General features: G+C 43.5%; 1 protein-coding gene across 10 annotated transcripts in view; it reads left to right on the plus strand.

The window, feature by feature from the left end:
- TLE4 (TLE family member 4, transcriptional corepressor) overlaps window positions 1-20,020 on the plus strand; it is a 155,360-nt gene that overhangs the window by 131,578 nt on the left and 3,762 nt on the right. For all 10 annotated transcript variants that reach the window (XM_049711645.1, XM_049711646.1, XM_049711652.1 and 7 more), the window contains 7 exons: window positions 296-428; window positions 802-995; window positions 1,506-1,582; window positions 15,809-16,058; window positions 17,146-17,393; window positions 19,183-19,330; window positions 19,777-19,927. In XM_049711645.1, the coding sequence (XP_049567602.1) occupies window positions 296-428; window positions 802-995; window positions 1,506-1,582; window positions 15,809-16,058; window positions 17,146-17,393; window positions 19,183-19,330; window positions 19,777-19,927 (1,201 nt within the window). The remainder of the gene's footprint in view (window positions 1-295; window positions 429-801; window positions 996-1,505; window positions 1,583-15,808; window positions 16,059-17,145; window positions 17,394-19,182; window positions 19,331-19,776; window positions 19,928-20,020) is intronic.

Below are 20,020 nucleotides of genomic sequence, written 5' to 3' on the forward strand. Positions count from 1 at the left end.
TCGGGACGCCATGATTTGTCAGCGTCTGTCCAACTCAGACCGGTTTCCTGGAAATGGTCTGCTCTGCCCCAAGTTCAGCTTTGATTTATGTCCTCTTGAACGTTGGTTTTGTGGTCTCAGGAAACACTTTCTGTTTCTTTGATAGCTCTTCTTAACTAATGAAAAGAGAGGCCCATGCTAAAGAATCTTCTCCATTTCTTTGTCCTTTTCTTTTACTCTACCTTTTCAAATGTTTACCATAATGGTTAAAATTGTGCTCTAACTAGCGTGTATATTCCATTGCATCTCTTGTTAGAATGAAAAATCTACCACTCCTGTGTCGAAGTCCAATACCCCTACTCCACGAAGCGATGCACCCACCCCAGGCAGTAATTCCACTCCCGGATTGAGGCCTGTCCCCGGAAAACCGCCAGGAGTCGACCCCTTGGGTTAGTGAGAAAAAAAGCTTCTCTACATATTTATGCTTCCTGTTTTTAAAGAAATCAAAGCAATTTAAAGAGTGTAATACATTAAGAGTACTAACGACCAGCGTTGACTGGCTGTAAGTTCTGTGATCCAAATCAAGCGCCTGGCACTTGCCATGTCTGACACATAGTAGGTGTTCAGTAAAATAAGGGGAAGACATGAACCCTGATGAAGGCTTGAATGACCCCTGAGAATATTAAAATACGCTTATTCGAACTATAGATCCTACTTTTTAACATACGTAAGAACGTGTTGCTCCTGACATTCATTAATACTTCATGATTGTCTCACGTGTGTATCATTGGTTTTTCTCCTTCCTTCCATTTGGGTCTGTAGCCTCGAGCCTAAGGACCCCAATGGCAGTACCTTGTCCATATCCGACCCCCTTTGGGATCGTGCCGCACGCTGGGATGAATGGGGAGCTGACCAGCCCCGGAGCTGCCTACGCGGGGCTGCACAACATCTCCCCGCAGATGAGCGCCGCCGCGGCCGCTGCAGCCGCAGCCGCGGCCTACGGGAGATCGCCAGTGGTATGTTGGTGCGCTTTTACAGCATAAAAGTGTTCCAGAGCGCAGAGGGTTGCCACACGTATTTTTATTTTTTAAGGAAGTTTATGAAATTTGAGGGATTTATAGAGGGACCTGTGTGTATTTATAAATTAAACTGCATGTAATCGTATTGTGAGATTCATTTTCTTTTGTAAGGTGAGGGAATTATTTTGTTTTATGTTCCTTTTTTAAAAGAAATTTTTAAACCTACAGAAGTAGAGTAAATAATATAGTAAATATAGTGAAGCCTTCACTTCCATCATGAGCTTCAATAATAATACTGTTTTTTTCATGTTTGTTCCACCCCCCAAGTATGTTACCATGAAATCATGAACCATCCTATCATTTCATCAATCAGTACTTGTGTATTTATCTCTGAAATCACATTTTTAAAGCATCTATTCTCCTAGGATTTGGAAAGACACTGAGTAGGATGAAATGAGTTGATGTAACCATGTTTGTTTTTGTTGTCTTGCTTGGGAAAAATTTTAGGTTGGATTTGACCCACACCATCACATGCGTGTGCCAGCAATACCTCCAAACCTGACAGGCATTCCAGGAGGAAAACCGTGAGTACCTGCCTCTGTGCTTTGTGTTCACTGTGTGTCTGGGCCCTCGCTGGCCCTTTGGACTCTGAGCACTGCTAGACAGTGTTGGCAAGTTCCTGCGGCTTGTGGGGTGGTTCTGTTTTTGTTTTTTGCAAAGTATTTTCCATTTTCTCTTAGGACAAGGGAAGAGGTAATGAGGTGGGGTTTTGTATTTTCAATTTAAAATCTCAAGCTTCTAATATGGAAATGCAAATTGCTGAGGCATCTCCAGCAGTCAGGTCTTCTCTACATCTGTTACTGATTGCAAGACAATTCTTTTTGTTGCCTTGGAAAGAAGAAGTCGTCTTATGTGCAAACCTAGATGCTCAAAATTTGAGCATGTTAGGAAAAGACATGCCAAACTTCAAAGGCTGAAAGGAAAGAAGTGTGGTCTTTTGTGTTTCTGGAAAAAGTGGCTTGCTCAGTTGGCTTCTTGTCCTGTAAGCTGGGTATTTGGAGCCTCTGTTTTCATGACCCCCTAGAGCTATGAAGGCAAGACAGACGCATCAGTTGTTCCAGACTCTTCTTGTACGTTCTAACCTCTCCCCATATGTCATTCCTCATCATTCATTTTAATCGCGTGCACTTTATTACTACCTGTGCACAGTTCTCTGGGCTCTTTGGCTTCATCTTCACAATTGGTGCTCATAATTTATGCTTGTTCAGTGAATGAATGAACACATGTGCCGATCTCTCCCTTCACTGACCTCCCATTGCTTATTTATTTACTGCTATACACTCAGGCACTTAGTTGTCACCCTGTTGTTTCCTGTGTGTCTTCTTTGTTCCCCATGTTGCTGGCTCCACAGTGTTAAACATGCCTGACCTTGACCCTTCCTTCACTTTCCACCTGATAGATCATGTTCTTGGCCCTTCCTTCTGTAACTTCTCTACACACTCTACCCTAAACTTCCATGTTACATCAAACACAGTGTGGTCTCAGTAAGTATTTGACTGATTAATAAGGGAGGCAAGGCAAATTAGACTTTGAGTTCCTTGAGAGTTGAAGGTATAAATATCAATTACCGTAAAATTCTGCGTACTTGTGTGTGTTCTGCAAATAGTTGTTGACTGACAAGTCTTGTTGACCAAGAATCCTGGTGTACTTGAAGGTAAAAGTTAGGTCTGTTTCAAGCAGTGACTAAATAATAAGGCCATAGGATTAATCAAATAAACTGAATACCTACAAGTACCATATGAACCTGTGGGGATGGAGAGGTTCCTTGAGGGAAGTGATATCATCCCGTTTTCAGGTACTGTAGAGTTACCACTTAGTTAACCGGCAGTTGCACCCAGAACTATAGTGTAACCACTACCAAATGAGGTGGTGCTTCTCATCTCTGCTGCTGCCCAGAGGCCCCGAGGGGTGAAAGTGTGTTAGGTATATCTAAAGAAGCAGTAACAGTCTCAGTGTGGGGATTTGGGCCAGTTGAACCACTGTAAAATCCCAGCTGGTCTGATTCAAGAGGCACTTCTGAGCCTTGAGCTGGGCTCCCTTCCTTGCCCCCGTCTTGACACATAGCATTATAAAATTGTTGAGATCCTTTTGGGAGGAACATTGGTGGGTTTCAGGATGGCTGAGAATTTTTTTTTTTTGAATTTTTGAATTTTTTTATACAGCAGGTTCTTATTAGTCATCCATTTTATACACATCAGTGTATACATGTCAATCCCAATCTCCCAATTCATCCCACCACCACCACCACCCACCACCACTTTCCCCACTTGGTGTCCATACATTTGTTCTCTACATCTGTGTCTCTATTTCTGCCCTGCACACCAGTTCATCTGTACCATTTTTCTAGGTTCCACATGTATGCGTTAATATATGATATTTGTTTTTCACTTTCTGACTTACTTCACTCTGCATGACAGTCTCTAGATCCATCCACATCTCTGCAAATGACCCATTTTCGTTCCTTTTTATGGCCGAGTAATATTCCATTGTGTATATGTACCACATTTTCTTTATCCATTCGTCTGTTGATGGGCATTTAGCTTGCTTCCATGACCTGGCTATTGTAAATAGAGCTGCAGTGAACATTCTGGTACATGACTCTTTGAATTATGGTTTTCTCTCAGTATAAGCCCAGTAGTGGGATTGCTGGGTCGTATGGTAGTTCTATTTTTAGTTTTTTAAGGAACCTCCATACTGTTCTGTATAGTGGCTGTTATCAATTTACATTCCCACCCACCGGGAAAGAGGGTTCCCTTTTCTCCACACCCTCTCCAGCATTTGTTGTTTGTAGATTTTGTGATGATGCCCATTCTAACTGGTGTGAGGTGATACCTCATTGTAGTTTTGATTTGCATTTCTCTAATAATTAGTGATGTTGAGCAGCTTTTCATGTGCTTCTTGGCCATCTGTATGTCTTCTTTGGAGAAATGTCTATTTAGGTCTTCTGCCCATTTTTGGATTGGGTTGTTTGTTTTTTTAATATTGAGCTGCATGAGCTGTTTATCTATTTTGGAGATTAATCCTTTGTCCGTTGATTCATTTGCAAATATTTCCTCCCATTCTGAGGGTTGTCTTTTCGTCTTGTTTATGGTTTCCTTTGCTCTGCAAATGTTTTTAAGTTTCATTAGGTCCCATTTGTTTTGTTTTTATTTCCATTACTCTAGGAGGTGGATGAAAAAAGATCTTGCTGTGATGTATGTCAAAGAGTGTTCTTCCTACGTTTTCCTCTAAGAGTTTTATAGTGACCGGTCTTACATTTAGGTCTTTAATCCATTTTGAGTTTATTTTTGTGTATGGTGTTAGGGAGTGTTGTAATTTCATTCTTTTACATGTAGCTGTCCAGTTTTCCCAGCACCACTTATTGAAGAGGCTGTCTTTTCTCCATTGTATATCCTTGCCTGCTTTTTCAAAAATAAGGTGACCATATGTGCATGGGTTTATCTCTGGGCTTTCTATCCTGTTCTGTTGATCTATATTTCTGGTTTTGTGCCAGTACCATATTGTCTTCATTACTGTAGCTTTGTCGTACAGTCTGAAGTCAGGGAGTCGGATTTCTCCAGCTACGTTTTTTTCCCTCAAGACTGCTCTGGCTATTCAGGGTCTTTTGTGTCTCCATACAATTTTAAGCTTTTTTTTTGTTCTAGTTCTGTAAAAAAAAAAAAATGCCATTGGTAATTTGATAGGGATTGCATTGAGTATGTAGATTGCTTTGCGTAGTATAGTCATTTTCACAATATTGATCCTTCCAGTCCAGGAACAGGTATATCTCTCCATCTGTTGGTATCATCTTTAATTTCTTTCATCAGTGTCTTACAGTTTTCTGCATACAGGTCTTTGTCTCCCTAGGTAGGTTTATTCCTAGGTATTTTATTCTTTTTTGTTGCAGTGGTAAATGGGAGTGTTTCCATAATTTCTCTTTCAGATTTTTCATCATTAGTGTATAGGAATGCAAGAGATTTCTGTGCATTAATTTTGTATCCTGCTACTTTACCAAATTCATTGATTAGCTCTAGTAGTTTTCTGGTGGCATCTTTAGGATTCTGTATGTATAGTATCATGTCATCTGCAAACAGTGACTGTTTTACTTCTTTTCCAATTTGTATTCCTTTTATTTCTTTTTCTTCTCTGATTGCCGTGGCTAGGACTTCCAAGACTGTGTTGAATAATAGTGGCGAGAGTGGACATCCTTGTCTTGTTCCAGATCTTAGAGAAAATGCTTTCAGTTTTTCACCATTAAGAATGACGTTTGCTGTGGGTTTGTCGTATGTGGCCTTTATTATGTTGAGGTAGGTTCCCTCTGTGCCCACTTTCTGGACAGTTTTTTATCATAAATGGGTGTAGAATTTTGTCAAAAGTTTTTTCTGCATCTATTGAGATGATCATATGATTTTCTTCAATTTATTAATATGGTGTGTCACACTGATTTATTTGCATATATTGAAGAATCCTTGCATCCCTGGGATAAATCCCACTCGATCATGGTATATAATCCTTTTAATGTGTTGTTGGATTCTGTTTGCTAGTATTTTGTTGAGGATTTTTGCATCTATATTCATCAGTGGTATTGGTCTGTAATTTTCTTTTTTTGTAGTATTTTTGCCTGGTTTTGGTATCAGGGTGATGGTGGCCTCGTAGAATGAGTTTGGGAGTGTTCCTTCCTCTGCAGTTTTTTTGGAAGAGTTTGAGAAGGATGGGTGTTAGCTCTTCTCTAAATGTTTGATCGAATTCACCTGTGAAGTGTCTAGTCCTGGACTTTTGTTTGTTGGAAGATTTTCAATCACAGTTTCGATTTCATTACTTGTGATTGGTCTGTTCATATTTTCTATTTCTTCCTGGTTCAGTCTTGGAAGGTTATACCTTTCTAAGAATTTGTCCATTTCTTCCAGGTTGTCCATGTTATTGGCATAGAGTTGCTTGTAATAGTCTCTTAGGATGCTTTGTATTTCTGTGGTTTCTGTTATAACTTCTCCTTTTTTCATTTCTAGTTTTATTGATTTGAGTCCTCTCCCTCTTTTTCTTGATGAGTCTGGCTAATGGTTTATCAATTTTGTTTATCTTCTCAAAGAACCAGCTTTTAGTTGTATTGATCTTTGCTATTGTTTTCTTTGTTTCTATTTCATTTATCTCTGCTCTGATCTTTATGATTTCTTTCCTTCTACTAACTTTGGGTTTTCTTTGTTCTTCTTTCTCTAGTTCCTTTAGGTGTAAGGTTAGATTGTTTATTTCAGATTTTTCTTGTTTCTTGAGGTAGGCTTGTATTCCTATAAACTTCGCTCTTAGAACTGCTTTTGCTGCATCCCATAGGTTTTGGATCATCATGTTTTCATTGTCATTTGTCTCTAGGTTTTTTTGTTTTTTTTTTGTTTGTTTGTTTTTTTCGGTACACGGACCTCTTTGTGGCCTCTCCCGTTGCGGAGTACAGGCTCTGGACACTCAGGCTCAGCGGCCATGGCTCACGGGCCCAGCCGCTCCACGGCATGTGGGATCTTCCCGGACCGGGGTACAAACCCGTGTCCCCTGCATCGGCAGGTGGACTCTCAACCACTGCACCACCAGGGAAGCCCTGTCTCTAGGTATTTTTTGATTTCTTCAGTGGTCTCTTGGTCATTTAGTAACGTTTTGTTTAACCTCTGTGTGTTTGTGTTTTTTACGTTTTTTTCCCTTGTAATTGATTTCTAATCTCATAACGTTGTGGTCAGAAAAGATGCTTGATATGATTTCAATTTTCTTAAATTTACTGAGGCTTGATTTGTGACCCAAGATGTCATCTATCCTGGAGAATGTTCCATGCACACTTGAGAAGAAAGTGTAATCTGCTGTTTTTGGCTGGAATGTCCTATAAATATCAATTAAATCTATGTGGTCTATTGTGTCATTTGAAGCTTGTGTTTCCTTATTAATTTTCTGTTTGGATGGCCTGTCCATTGGTGTAAGTGAGGTTGTAAGTCCCCCACTATTATTGTGTTACTGTCAATTTCCTCTTTTATAGCCATTAGCAGTTGCCTTATGTATTGAGGTGCTCCTATGTTGGGTGCATATATGTTTATAATTGTTATATCTTCTTCTTGGATTGATCCCTTGATCATTGTGTAGTGTCCTTCCTTGTCTCTTGTAACATTCATTATTTTAAAGTCTATTTTATCTGATATGAATATTGCTACTCCAGCTTTCTTTTGATTTGCATTTGCATGGAATATGTTTTCCCTCCCCTCACTTTCAGTCTGTATGTGTCCCTAGGTTTGAAGTGGGTCTCTTATAGACAGCATATATACGGGTCTTGTTTTTGTATCCATTCAGTGAGCCTGTGTCTTTTGTTTGGAGCATTTAATCCATTCATGATTAAGGTAATTATCGATATGTATGTTCCTATTATCATTTTGTTAATTGTTATGGGTTTGTTTTTGTAGGTCCTTTTCTTCTCTTGTGTTCCCCTCTTAGAGAAATTCCTTTAGCATTTGTTGCAGAACTGGTTTGGTGGTGCCCAATTCTCTTAGCTTTTGCTTGTCTGTAAAGCTTTTGATTTCTATGTCGAATCTGAGTGAGACCCCTGCAGGGTAATCTTGGTTGTAGGTTCTTCCCCTTCATCACTTTAAATATATCATGCCACTCCCTTCTATCCTGTAGAGTTTCTGCTGAGATCAGCTGTTAACCTTATGGGAGTTTGCTTGTATTTTATTTGTTGTTTTTTCCTTGTTGCTTTCAGTAATTTTTCTTTGTCTTTTATTTTTGTCAGTTTGATTACTATGTGTCTCGGCGTGCTTCTCCTTGGGTTTCTCCTGCCTGGGACTATCTGTGTTTCCTGGACTTGGGTGGCTATTTCCTTTCCCATGTTAGGGAAGTTTTCGACTATAATCTCTTCAGATATTTTCTCAGGTCCTTTCTCTCTTCTTCTGGGACCCCTATAATGTGAATGTTGTTGCATTTAATGTTGTCCCAGAGGTCTCTTAGGCTGTTTTTATTTCTTTGCATTCTTTGTTCTTTATTCTGTTCCACAGCAGTGAATTCCACTATTCTGTCTTCCAGGTCACTTACCGTTCTTCTGCTGTTGATTCTTTCTAGTGTATTTTTCATTTCAGTTATTGTATTGTTCATCCCTGTTTGTTTGTTCTTTAATTCTTCTAGATCTTTGTTAAACGTTTCTTGCATCTTCTCGATCTTTGCCTCCATCGTTCCGAGGTCCTGGATCATCTTCACTGTCATTATTCTGAATTCTTTTTCTGGAAGGTTGCCTATCTCCACTTCATTTAGTTGTTTTTCTGGGGTTTTATCTTGTTCCTTCATCTGGTACATAGCCCTCTGCCTTTTCATCTTGTCTTTCTGTGAATGTGGTCTTTGTTCCACAGGCTGCAGGACTGTAGTTCTTCTTGCTTCTGCTGTCTGCCCTCTGGTGGATGAGGCTATCTAAGAGGCTTGTGCAAGTTTCCTGATGGGAGGGACTGGTGGTAGGTAGAGCTGGCTGTTGCTCTGGTGGGCAGAGCTCAGTAAAACTTTAATCCACTTGTCTGCTGATGGGTGGGGCTGGGTTCCCTCCCTGTTGGTTGTTTTGCCTGAGGCGACCCAACACTGGAGCCTACCCGAGCTCTTTGGTGGGGCTAATGGCGGACTCTGGGAGGGCTCACTCCAAGGATTACTTCCCAGAACTTCTGCTGCTAGTGTCCTTGTCCTCATGGTGAGACACAGCCACACCCCGCCTCTGCAGGAGACCCTCCAACACTAGCAGGTAGGTCTGGTTCAGTCTCCTATGGGGTCACTGCTCCTTCCCCTGGGTCCCGATGAGCACACTACTTTGTGTGTGTCCTCCAAGAGTGGAGTCTCTGTTTCCTCCAGTCCTGCAATCAAATCCCGCTATCTTTCAAAGGCTGATTCTCTAGGAATTCCTCCTCCCGTTGCCAGCCGCCCAGGTTGGGAAGCCTGATGTGGGGCTCAGAACCTTCACTCCAGTGGGTGGACTTCTGTGGTATAAGTGTTCTCCAGTTTGTGAGTCACCCACCCAGCAGTTATGGGATTTGATTTTACTGTGATTGCGCTCCTCCTACTGTGTCATTGTGGCTTCTCCTTTGTCTTTGGATGTGGGGTATCATTTTTGGTGAGTTCCAGTGTCTTCCTGTCGATGATAGTTCAGCCGTTAGTGGTGATTTCAGTGCTCTCACAAGAGGGAGTGAGCGCACGTCCTTCTAATCTGCCATCTTGAACCAATCTCCGTGGCTGAGAATTTTTGTTCCTGGAGTGACACACGCCAAATGCAATTGGCAAATGACATCAAGAACCCCAAAGAGAGCGCGGTGTGTTCAACAATATGAATCCTGGAGTGTGACAGATGCAAGTTTGGATTCTGACTCTGCCGGTTGACACTGGGAAGGAGGTGACTTTATTAGGAGCTTCAGTTGGCTCATCTTTACAGCAGGGCTGGCACCTCCCTGATAAGGAGGGCATGAGGATGCGATGATACGGTATATGTTTGGCACAGTGTTTGCTATGCAGTGGCTCTTGAGTCAACTGCATCATTTCCCCTTGAGCTTTGCCCAGGTTATTACCGTTCTTTCAATTGCTCATGCAGTAGACCATGGTGGGAGGCAGAGATGGCCCAAGGAGATTAGACTGAGTAAATTAGACTCCCTGTTCCTGTCATTGGTGTGTCTTTACCAAGACACCAAGGCCTATAAATTCACACTCATTTATGCATATAGAGAGAAGTACTTTCATTAAAGAGTTTTACAAAGCTGTGAAACTTGTACATGTTTTTCAACAGGAAAACTATTTTTTGTGCTAGAACATAAAACATAATAAGTCACCTGAAGGCCTCCCTCACCACACACACAAAGTAACTGCCTTTCTCTAGAAAGACAACAGTCGCGCATCTCTGTCCTAATTATTTTTACAGAATAATTGCTAGATATTATCAAAAATTATAATTAAATGCATGTTCCAAACTAATTAATAAAATAGCATTTATTTGATAATGCACATTGGGTCCAGTTGCTTATGCTGGTGAATTAGCAAAGGTTCCACTCAATAACTGACTAGAATGACAGCAGAGTTTAATTTCAACATAAGCCAAAAGTGGACTTTCTTCCTCACTTGCTACTTACATGAGACTTTTATAAATAGCGTAAAAGTATTTGATTAAAACCATTGCACTAATTATATTATGGGAAATGACATGTGATTTCAGCCATAACAAAAAATCTCAGATTTATGGGTTTTAGGCTGCTCAGAATTCAGAAATTCTTCTCTGTTGTTGTTTTTATTTGTCTTTATAAAGCAAGATTTTTCAAAATAGGAACAATTCCTGACACACAGCCAACCCTCAAGTATTTGTGGGCTGGCTAACCTGCTAGTGGGTTCACATGCTACTAGAACCCAGTCTTCTGTCCTCCTGCATGAAGTATCAGTACAACAGCCAGACCTTTCATTGTGAATTCAAGGTCTAGTTCTATCTCGTGAGACGTTGGAAACTTGGGCAAGGTGTCGCAAAGCATGGAACTGATGAGTATGGCATTACTGAAGTGGGCCTCTCGTAGAGGGAGGTGGAGGTGGGAAGGCCAAGGATCTTCTCAACTATGCTGGGGTTTCATCAAAAGATGATGATCCAGATAAAACAGCAACTTCGATACACGTTTTAAACAGATTTGCAGATGTCTGAATTGTTTGAAGTATAGTTCTGTCAGAAAGTCCAAACTTCCTCTTTTCACCATCTCCCTTGGAGATCACTCTTAGCTTTTAGTAGCTTTGCCTCCCGAGAGAGAATTTCTCTGTCTCCCTGCCCCTATTCCTTCCAGCCCCGTATTTTTAGTTCTTTGTTGGACATCTCAGCTAGACATCTTGAGTGTGTATTACTTGCACTACAAATTCATCATATTCACAAAATGCTTCCCCAGACTAGATGTTCCTCCCAATCGCCTGGTTTTCAGAGTACTCTGTTCCTTGTTCCCTGAGCTCAGAAACTCAGTTATTATTGGCTTCTTCCTCACATCTCATTAGTTGAGTCCTACACAGTTTCATATCCAGTTACTTCTAGTGTGTCATCCTTCTCCTTGCCCAGTTCAGGTCCCCCATTGCCTCTCGTCTAGATTATTCAAATAATTGTCTCTTATTCCTCCTATGCATTGTACTCCTTGCTACCAAATTTATTCTATGAGTGGCTTTGCCCCAGTAATGTCCCACTCCTCCTCCTCGTAAAAAACACTCTTCAGTAAATTCTGTTTGTGAAATTCTCAGGCCGACCTTCTAGGCCCTCCCTCTTATACATTGTGTGTGTGTGTGTGTGTGTGCGCGCGCGCGCAGTGTATTTTATCAGGCTGTACTCGGGCCAGCTCCTTCAAGTACTTACTGTTTTGGGTCATTGTTGAATAAGTGAATTCCCCAATTAAAACCAATCCAGGACTTTCCCAGATGATTTTACCTCTTCCTTTTAGAGCTGCTCCCTCCACCTGGAATGGTTTTTCCATCTTCCTCCCTCTTTGGAAAAATCCTTCCATTCTCTAAAACCCATCTCCAATACCATGTCTCTCATGAAACATAAGCTTTATTTTTGGTTTTTGAACCACCACAGAACTTCATCCTTCCCATCTTGCACCTGGTATTGTAATCACTTCTGCACTTTTCTCATTATGCTTCCTAGATTACAAGCCACTTGTGGGCAAGGCAAGTGTCTTACCTGATACTGTATCTCAGCATGACATCTAAATCAGAATATGTGGATAAGGAGTATTGATGCATTTAATTAGGTAGAAAAAGAAAAGGTTTTCAAGCCTGGGCCTCCCTAATTTCTAGGAAGGTTGGCTTTTATTACACATTCCAGTACTCTTTGCTAGTTACACATCAAAGAGTTTGTTGAAATCTGATGATAAGTATGTACTAGAGCTTTCTTTCTTCCAGTTTTGAGTGTCTTATATAAATAGTAAACACGGGGCTACATTATATCCTTAATGCAATTAGACTCTTGAAATTCTTAATAAGGGAGTTCCAGGAACATAGTAGGTGCTCACAGAGTGGTTGTGGTTGAGTTGAATAATGTCATATTGAAAACCTCAAGAGAAATGGTGTGCCTGATTTCTTAACTATTTTAAATTCTCAAGACTCTTTAAAAACCATTTAGTTATTCTAGAGGGGAGAGAAGGGATGTCTTTTCAAGGAGATTATCATTAAGAATGTATAACACCATCTCTAAACTTGGAATAATCTTCCTTTTTCTTTCTTTAAGATTTAGTCATCATGATCTCTTAATTGCTAAATCAGTTAGCCTTTGTCTCCATTGTCATCCCTCAGAATCTCAGCCTTTCTCTACAAGCATTACTGCCTTCCCCTCCTTGCCTGAACGGATGCCTGGCTCTCTCCCGAGGGGACCCCTTCACCTGCAGCCCTCCAAAGGGTGCCCTTTCATTCACTTCACATCAGCAGTCGAAGCCAGTGGCAGGGCTGATAAAGGCTGTGGTTGATTCCCACCCCCGCCTCCTGTTCCTTTCCAGTCTCTTCCGGAACTGGACTCCTTCTACCTTCTTGTGAAAACCCAACCCCTTTCAGGCCTGTGCCGTGGGTCTCTACCCCCTCCTCAGCCTTGCTGGGAGATTTCCCAATTAATTAAAAACTTGACACTTGGTCCACTCAGAGCCTGCCATCATCCTGGGTGTCACTGCTGTTCACAAGGTCAGGCCCCCAGTAACATCGTCTCAGGGCTTGGGCCACATCACCTCTAGTGAACCTCTGCCCGTCTCGACTTCAGTTACCTACTTACAGACCCCAAAGAAGACCTTGTCATCAGCCCTCACTGCCACCTCCAGGATCCACGCGTGCCATCCAGTACAGCCTTCTCTGCCTCTACGCAGAGAAATCTGGAATTGCAGATCCGTTCCCAGCTTTCTAACCGCCTCTCAAGCCCTGGCTACTAGCTTCCCCTTAGCTTGCTGCACTAGCCCCCTGACTAGTTTTCCCTCTTCCATTCTGCCACCTACAATCCATGCTTCCCCCAACAACCAGAACAGTCTTTTGAAAACATGAACTGAATCATGGCGCTCACTGCCCCCACACACAAGTCTGCAGTGACTTCCCACTCCACTCGGAATAACAGGCCGGACTCTGCCTCACAGCCTACGAGGCCCTTTTTCACATGGCCCCTGCACCCCTCTCCAGCCTGTCACTCTCCCCTGAGTGCCCCTGGCTTTCTCCCTTGCTGCTTCTTCTAAGACTTGCATTGACCGCCCCCTCCCTTCTCTATGCGTGCAAGACTAGGTCCTGCCTCAGCTCTCAGCTTGCACACCGCCTCGGACCTTGCTGCGCGCCTTCCCGTCTCTTTTATCTGAAACTCTGTGTGTGTGTGTGGGTGGGTGTGTGGGTGTGTGTGTGTGAGAGAGAGAGAGAGAGAGAGAGCGCACATTTACTGCCGTCAGAGGTTACTGATTTATCAGCTTATATATTAGCTCTTTTCCCTTCTGGGATGTAGGCTCTGGAGGATAGGGACTTTGAATATCTTATTCACCTCTGATTCCCCAGCATCTGATAGTACCTGATTCATATTGGGTATTTAATAAATATTTTCTGACTAAGTGAATAGCGTAAGCATCCTACCTCCCTCTGGCCTTCAGTGTACCATACTCCTTCTCATACCATCTTCCTTTCTTGGCCGAGGAAATGAATACCTGTTCTTTATACTGCAGCCCCATTGCCATGAATTTCCCTGTTATCTCACTTTGTCCAATTCCCAGAGTACATGGCCTGTCCATTGTTCATAGCATTGACCATCTGACATATTAATCTTTACATATGTTAGTATCTCACTAATGAATCAGCCCCTCAGCCCACCTGCCACCTACCCCCAGCCCCCAGAAAGTAACTTTTGGAGAATAAGGAGTAGGTGGGTTTTTTCCTCTCTGTTGTATCCCCAGTCCAATCTGTTGCATCCCCAACAGATTATCTCGCACTGGGATAACCCAAGAAATATGTGATTGACCATCTACTCCCCCTTTCCATGTTCTTGTCTCTCCTGATTATCTGCCTCTCTGACTGCTCTTGCTGGAGGTCCCCTACATGTTGTAAGCATTTTCTTAAATTTTGCATCTAGTCTACTCATTATATAATCTGCCCCAGGATTATTCTTTTCTTCTCCTTTAGCTTCAACTATCACTTCTTTGTGGATGAGCACACATCGATCTTTCTGACCTGAACTCTCTTCTGAATCACAGTGCTCAACTTCTGGTTGAGATGTTTGGGTTCTCACCTGCCCTCAGGTTGGAGAAAACCGTACCATTTACCTCCCCACGTGTGTCCCCTTCGGTTATGCTTCCCTGTCACCTTCACTAATGTATTGTGGCCTACCTAGCCACCTGGGTTCCGAGCCTGAGAGCCCTGCTCAGCATCTCTCTCTCCCAGGCCACGCATCCAACATTTCTCCAAGTCCGTTGCTTCGACCACGGGAATATGTCTCTTGTCTTCCCAGCTTCCCACCACTTCCCCCTCAGCAGTCCAACATACTCCTTCTCTTCTACAGCCCAGTTCTAACCCACTTCTCTGCGTAATTTACAGAGAGAGAGAAAGCCCTCTGCCCTCTGGTCCCCAAATCTGCCACAGCCGCGTCCTTTCTGGGGACACTTGGGACTTTGTTGATGATGTCCCCTCAATAGTGGGCTGAATTTTGATGCATGTGGCTAGCCTGTAGATTTTTGCATTAAGGAACTGTAAACTCTTTTGGTTCTAAAACTTCCCCGATAGGTCCAAGCTCCTGTCCTTTGTCTACCCACAAATGTTTTCCCTTGGTATGTCTTTCATAAACTTCTTCCCATAAACAGAGCACATTCTGAAGCTCAGTGCCAAAGACAATGACATCATCTCCAAAGTGGGCTACTGCCCGTGATGGTTCCCCAAGACAGGCCCTGCTCCCTCCTGCCTACCGCCGACATCTCCTGCCTCCTGAAACCCAACATGCATCCCAACAGCCTCACTTGCTGACTGTTCCCTGACTTCAGTGCCTTAAGAATAGAGGTGTCTGTTGAGGCAGATGCTTTAACTTAAGTTGCATTTTAGAGCCAAATGCTTTCACAACTGGAGGGTTTTCCCTGGAAATGGCCTGGAGTTGGAGCTGCTGATAGGAACTCACAGGTGGGCCTCTGGGGCAGTCACACAGGATGCTTTTTTAGGTTCTGACTCTATTGGGAATGGGATTACTAGGATTTGTTATTGTCAAGTCTGATGGGACTTAATCCAATTTTTTTTTTCCTTTTTTGGTGGGTCATGTGCCATTTCAGTATCTAGGCCTAGATCCTCTTAACACCTTAAAACTTCATAATTTTAGCTTACAGATTTTCCTTAGTAAGTCACTTGATTGGAGTGAAGTGATCTATAGGTTAAAATCTTACCACAGGCTTCTGAATCACCTGAAGTAGAAGGCAATGCAAGTTTGTAGAGTGCCCTGGAGAAGTAGTTACTATGCTGGGCATTGGTGATCTTATTAAATTCTCTAAGAAGCGTAGGTAGCCTTCACTCCATTTTAAAGATCAGAATCAAGTAAGGTTCAGAGAGGTTATGTAACTACTGATGTCACACAGCAGCTAGCAAAGAGTTGATGCGGTATTTGATCATAGATTTAGCTCTGTGCCTCTGAAAGTTATGTTCTTTCCACCATATTCAGTAAATTTGACTTGTTTGCAGATCATACGTAGCACTGAAAATGTTTTATTTCTCGTCTCATTACAGTGATCAGTTAAGTAACATTTTTTGCATTCTCCCTTTCCTATCTTTTCTCCTCGCCACTGCCTTAGAGCATACTCCTTCCACGTTACTGCGGACGGTCAGATGCAGCCTGTCCCCTTCCCCCCGGACGCCCTCATTGGCCCCGGCATCCCCCGCCACGCTCGCCAGATCAATACCCTGAACCACGGGGAGGTGGTGTGTGCGGTGACCATCAGCAACCCCACGCGACACGTGTACACGGGCGGCAAGGGCTGCGTCAAGGTCTGGGACATCAGCCACCCCGGCAACAAGAGCCCCGTCTCTCAGCTCGACTGTCTGGTGAGTGAACGTGGATGAACGTGGTTTAAGCCCTCATGCAGAAAATAGGACCTGGATGTATCAGCAACACACAGAATTGATCCCAAGCGGGTAGTTGTCTTCAGTGGTTTGTGCTGTTTGACTTGGAGCGCTGACGAGAAGGTGTGTCTTCTTTCAGTTACTTAAGGTAGATTTATCCGGTTCTTCACGTGTGGCACTTGCTCCAGTGCAGTTTTCATTCACCCTGCCCAGTGCATGGGAACAGGCAGACCACTTGCTTTCCTATCTGATAAAGGAGTTTAAGAAAACTACGAGCCCACGATGGTTTCTGTGAGAGTGCACCCAAGTATCAGAATCTGTCACACTGTGAGACAAGAGTAACTTAATACTTCACGTGGCAAACACTAGCTCCCCCGTTAGCTGTCTCATGGGTATTCGTCCTTGGGTTATTTAGGAAATTTCAGTTTGATTTTCATCCTCGGACCAGCAGTAGCATGTTTCGCGGCAGCACGATGCTAGGTCAGTTTAAGGTGACTGCACAAGATTCCCATAACCTCACGAGCTGGGAGGACGTGGTGTTTTCTGTCACGTAACACGCCTTGGTCAAGCCTTGCCTCCAGTTGGTGCTGCTTAATCGAGCCCATGCTGTCCCTTGGCCAGGTAACGCAGGGCCAGGCGAACGGAAGGGACCACAAGGTCTCTAGCTCCCTGGCACTTGTTTGGCAGCAGAAAGAGGGCCTTTCAGCAGCCAGGCCGTGTGTACCCAGTTCCCGGTGTGGCTCCTCCGGGGTTGTGAGCGCTGCTGCGTCTGCATGTGCGAATGACTCAGGCGGCTGGTTGATTTGCTGGTGCCGAGAGTGGGTCTAGATCTTTGCATTTTCATGCTAATTAAGATTAAATATCTCAGTACTGAATTTTGTAGATCAAGTTTAAGTACTTCCTTAATTTCATGTAATTTACTAGCATTAATCCACTTTATCATTGTCATAAGTGAAAATAGCTCATTGAAACCAGGAGGGAACACAATACTTTTATGGATTTTTGCTCTCATGTTAATGCTGTTTTCCTTTCCTCATGAATAACCTCTTGATGGGTTTTGTCTCTACAGAACAGGGATAACTACATCCGTTCCTGCCGATTGCTCCCTGATGGTCGCACCCTAATTGTGGGAGGGGAAGCCAGTACCCTGTCCATTTGGGACCTGGCGGCTCCCACCCCGCGCATCAAGGCAGAGCTGACGTCCTCGGCCCCCGCCTGCTACGCCTTGGCCATCAGCCCCGACTCCAAGGTCTGCTTCTCATGCTGCAGCGACGGCAACATCGCCGTGTGGGACCTGCACAACCAGACGCTGGTGAGGTGGGTCAGCAGGGTCCCTGACCAGGGCACTGGATTTACCTGTGCTGTGCCAGAGAGCTGTGTGTGTGTCTTTTTAAAAAGATGAAACATAACTGTCTTACTAAAAATTGTTAAGAATAGGGCCGTTTTAAGATGCTGTAAAATCTTGTTTTCTGCACCATTTGAACTTTATCGGATGAGGGGTTGTTTTCTTTCTTTTTTTTTTTTTTTTAATTATACTAAGCATCACCAATTCAGGTTTTAAAATAGGAGGTCGCTTTTATTTATTTTTCTTTTTTATAAATTTATTTATGTATTTATTTATCTTTGGCCATGTTGGGTCTTTGTTGCAGTGCTCGGGCTTCTCATTGCGGTGACTTCTCTTGTTGCGGAGCACGGGCTCTAGGCATGCAGGCTTCAGTAGTTGTGGCACACAGGCTCAGTAGTTGTGGCTCATGGGCTCTAGAGCGCAAGCTCAGTAGTTGCGGCACACGGGCTTTGTGGCACTGCGGCATGTGAGATCTTCCCAGACCAGGGCTCGAACCCGTGTCCCCTGCATTGGCAGGCGGATTCTTAACCATTGGATTCTTAACCATTAACGAGGGAAGTCCCAGGAGGTCAGTTTTACATAATTAATGCACATAAGGTGCCCGTGACCTCATGAGCTCGTTAGACTTATGTAGTTTGCCACCTGTGCTAACAAACCATCGTTGTCAGTAGGCACTCACTGAGAAGGTTCACAGTGCGTGGCGCAGTCCTTGGTGCTGTGTGTATCTGACACGTTCTTTCCTTCGACAAATGATCATTGAGCTCTTACCCTGGGCCCAGGCATTGTGTTGGGTGTGCCTCACCCTGAAATGATCTAGATAATCTGTTGCCCCACCTTACAGGATGGATAGACATAACTGTTTGTTTAGAAATGAGGTTGTGTAGGATCGGCACTGATAGGAAAAGCCCTGAAACACGTGTGTCTCCAGATGTCAGCACCTGAGAGAGCAGGAAGCCAGAGGTGTGATCCGCTAACGGGTGTGCAGAGGGTGTAGTGGAGCCCAGCTACAGGTCCAGGGGAGGGTGGGAGGAGAAGAGGCCCCTGCTGTCTGTCTGTAATGTATTTTGCAGGACGGAGCTCTATAAATGATTCCAAAAACAAAACAGTTAATCACTTTTTCGCCTTTTGAGTAAGGCTCTTATGAGGAACTGCTTCGAGGCCCCAGCCCCCGTGTCTTTCGTACACTTTACCTGCTCCTGGGGCAGCTGAGTCACACTGAGGTGCTTTCCACGCTCCTTCCTTGAGAGCACGGCCTCTCATCCTGCACAGCCTCCTACAGTTGCGTTGTTGCTCGCTGGCAGGATTTGTTCTGCTGCTCACTGTGCCCATCCCCAGAGCTTTTAGCAGGGAAACGACTCCTCGCACCCTCTGAAATTCTCGCCTTCTTTCACATCACACCGACAGAATAGGTCTCAGGTTGTATCTTGGATTAGTTCATTTTCACGTGGCTGTGTTTTCTTTTGATTCAGGTGGAGAATTCCTTCCATCAGTTGTTTCAGTTGTTTTTAGCATAAGAGTAATTTGAAGAGGACTTCGTAAGTGTTCAAAAATAAACAAACGTGCAGGAGATTCAGCATCTCAATTAAACTTTAATCTCTCTACGTATATGCTTTGTTATTACTTTGAATAATAGAAAATATAGTAAACCAAAAGGAAATCTACGCATAGGGCCTGTAATGAAATTGATGGCCGAGGAATTCTAAACTGAGTTCACCTAAAAATTAACTGTTGAAGGACTTTTCTCCACGTTGGCATCTTCAGGCAATTCCAGGGCCACACAGACGGGGCCAGCTGTATTGACATTTCTAACGACGGCACCAAGCTCTGGACGGGCGGCTTGGACAACACGGTCCGGTCCTGGGACCTGCGCGAAGGGCGGCAGCTGCAGCAGCACGACTTCACCTCCCAGGTGTGCACTCGTGCACGTGACATTTTAGAGACCTGGTTTTGTGAAATATATGAGAGACTTCAGCGGCAATTCATTGACCACATGACAGAGTCACTTTTACTCTGAATTAGATAACTAAAAATTTTGTTGTTTTCTGTCAAAATACAACAATATATATTTTATTGAAGGACAGAAAAAATTTCATTTATTACAGGCTTTTAGCAGGTTTTTATTTCAATGACCATTACTCTATAGATCTTTGAATTTCACACAATTGATTAGTAAGTTAGATTGTGGAGATCTAATTACTTGGGATCACACCTTTGACTTTGATTTCTTCCTGTACAATTCACATTATCTTGATTTCCTTCATTATTTAAGTAGTATCCCCAGAGGAAGCAGTGCCTCCCCTTTAAAGGAAGTGTGTCCTCTATAGCCACCATCACCGTCACCTGTTTTAATTCTAGATCTTTTCTCTGGGCTACTGCCCAACTGGAGAGTGGCTGGCGGTGGGGATGGAGAACAGCAACGTGGAGGTGCTGCACGTCACCAAGCCCGACAAGTACCAGCTCCATCTCCACGAGAGCTGCGTCCTGTCACTCAAGTTCGCCCATTGTGGTAAGCAGGCCCCTGGCGTCCACTGCCTGTCATTCCTCCTTCCTCCTGATTCATTTCAAGTCCGGTCTTTAGTTCATTGACGTGTCCCTCTTC

The sequence above is a fragment of the Orcinus orca genome, chromosome 6 (genome assembly GCF_937001465.1).
Source record: "Orcinus orca chromosome 6, mOrcOrc1.1, whole genome shotgun sequence".
In the NCBI taxonomy this organism is placed as follows: domain Eukaryota; kingdom Metazoa; phylum Chordata; class Mammalia; order Artiodactyla; family Delphinidae; genus Orcinus; species Orcinus orca.